Source organism: Cyprinodon variegatus, unplaced genomic scaffold (genome assembly GCF_000732505.1).
Source record: "Cyprinodon variegatus isolate N-32 unplaced genomic scaffold, C_variegatus-1.0 Scaffold754, whole genome shotgun sequence".
In the NCBI taxonomy this organism is placed as follows: Eukaryota; Metazoa; Chordata; class Actinopteri; order Cyprinodontiformes; family Cyprinodontidae; genus Cyprinodon; species Cyprinodon variegatus.
The window spans coordinates 170,484-172,484 of record NW_015151207.1 but is presented as its reverse complement, the minus strand read 5'-3'; the positions used below and the strand labels follow the sequence as shown (position 1 = coordinate 172,484).

The 2,001-nt window shown below is 33.6% G+C and overlaps 1 protein-coding gene across 1 annotated transcript in view; it reads left to right on the top strand.

Annotated features, from left to right (window-relative positions):
* fancb (Fanconi anemia complementation group B) overlaps positions 1-2,001 on the top strand; it is a 17,013-nt gene that overhangs the window by 2,122 nt on the left and 12,890 nt on the right. The window contains exon 4 of the mRNA XM_015395711.1: positions 119-247. Within this exon, the coding sequence (XP_015251197.1) occupies positions 119-247 (129 nt within the window). The remainder of the gene's footprint in view (positions 1-118; positions 248-2,001) is intronic.

Sequence of the window (2,001 nt, the reverse complement as noted above, 5' to 3'; positions counted from 1 at the left end):
CTGTACATTTAGAAACCGTTTCCTCTGTTAAAAAGAAGTTCATTTAAATGAGTTTTAATTATGTTTTGTTATATATTGTGTTAAGACGTCTCCTTGTCAAATGTTGTTTTTAATCTAGAGTGGATTGATTGTCCTCCAAGAGCTTGAAAGTGAACTGAGAGTGAAGGACAGAGTTCTGCAGCAATCAATCCAAGTCCTCACTGCAACACTTTCAGGGAGGGAGACCTTTCTAAGCCAACCTGAGCAGGTACTGTTCATGTACTGTTTAACCCTCAGAACTGACTGGCTGTGCTACATGAGCTGTCTAAGCATAAGATATATCTATTTCATGCACAGATTTACAGAGAATTATTATACTCTGTAAAAGGTTTTAAGATAAACAACTCTATGTTAAGGCACTTTATGCACACTGCTACTATTTACTTTCCTCACTCATAGAAATCCATATGATCTTTATGATTCTCCATGAAAATAAGTATAAAAACACATTTGCCAACTTTGCTTTTGACCTCTGAAAATTTCTGTAGAATGAATGCAATTCAAGGAATAAAGTTTTTAAAAATATCTATTTTCCTCTTGATTTGATTGAAGGATATTTAATTTGTAATCAGGACTCCATTTGTTCCTTAACGTATACAAAAATAAAAGTGCAAGAGAGATCTGCATCTCTGAGGCACTGTTCTTAACAGGGAGTTTAGAAGAGACCGCACCTTTTTAAGTAAGGCTGATAAGTCTTGATCTACATATGTGCTTCTTATTTGCTGGGTTAAAAAAGTATTTTCAGGGACTGAAAAAGAAAAAGAGTTTTAAAGGATGTGCAATATGTTTTAAAAAGCATGAGTTGTGTGATCCCCAATAATGAGTTTGTGTAGTACCATGTGGGTTTTGCATAGAATTTTACAATAAAAACTAAATTTAGATTATTGTGCAGCCCTTGTTTAGTTATGTTTATTATTTTGTTAACATGAAAAGAAAAGCTAATTTCATGATTGAAATCATTTATAAGGATGACATAAAAAAATAATGATAATTTTTTTTTCTGTATTTGCATTTATGCTGCTCAACTAAGTGGTGAGGTTGTTATACAGTTATGAGCACAGTGTATTTTTCCAGGCAGGAGTGGTAAGAAAAATATTTTTTTAAATCCTGCACATTGTCTTTGGACAGCTTCCCCTCCCTATGAGATGGGTGTTTCTTCTTTGGGTGCAGTGCCTTGAAGCCTAGTTCTTGAACAATCAGTTAAGCCAAACCCTTGGGTGTAATCATGTCATGTCCATAGTACAGTATGAGCTGACAAAGTTGGTAAGATGAGCTGACATTTTAAGAGAACATTTCTTGTTCTTTTTATTTGTAGGTATTTTTTTTACACTTAGGAAATGGTACTGATTTATTCTTAAATTTTAACCCAGTCTTTTTTCATCTTCTTTTTTTTTTTTACTTATATTCATACAATTTACTTTGATAAATGTCTGTTGGTTACAGAGAAACTGATAGTTGAAGGGAAGTTAAATCCTGTCTGAACAAGTACTCCATGCTACTTGTCCTTCCTGTTAAATGATAAAAAACTCAACGGTCTAACTGAAACAAAGAGATTAATATAAGTCTGGCTGGCAAACACTGTGTAGTTTCATTCAACAAGAATGTCACAGTACATGTAGTCCATGTAGTGTAGTCCAACAGGGACAGTTTGATTATTTTAAAGTTAGATTCCGTGGAGTCTTTTTCGGAGGTGAAACCAGTTATGCGCTAACTTAACCCTTCAGTTTGAATGAACTGCATCATAGCTTTACAGAACCATATTTCAAACATTTAAGTAACAAATTTTCCCCCTTAATTTAATGGCAAAACTAAACAACACATTAAGCAGAATTTAAGGCTGGATATTTGAGCACTCGTTATTTAATTGGTTCTTCTCCAAGCTTTAGTAGCAAAGGGTTTAGATTGAAGAGATTAGGGCTGCAACTAATGATTATTTTGCCAATACCTTTATTTGTCGATTAT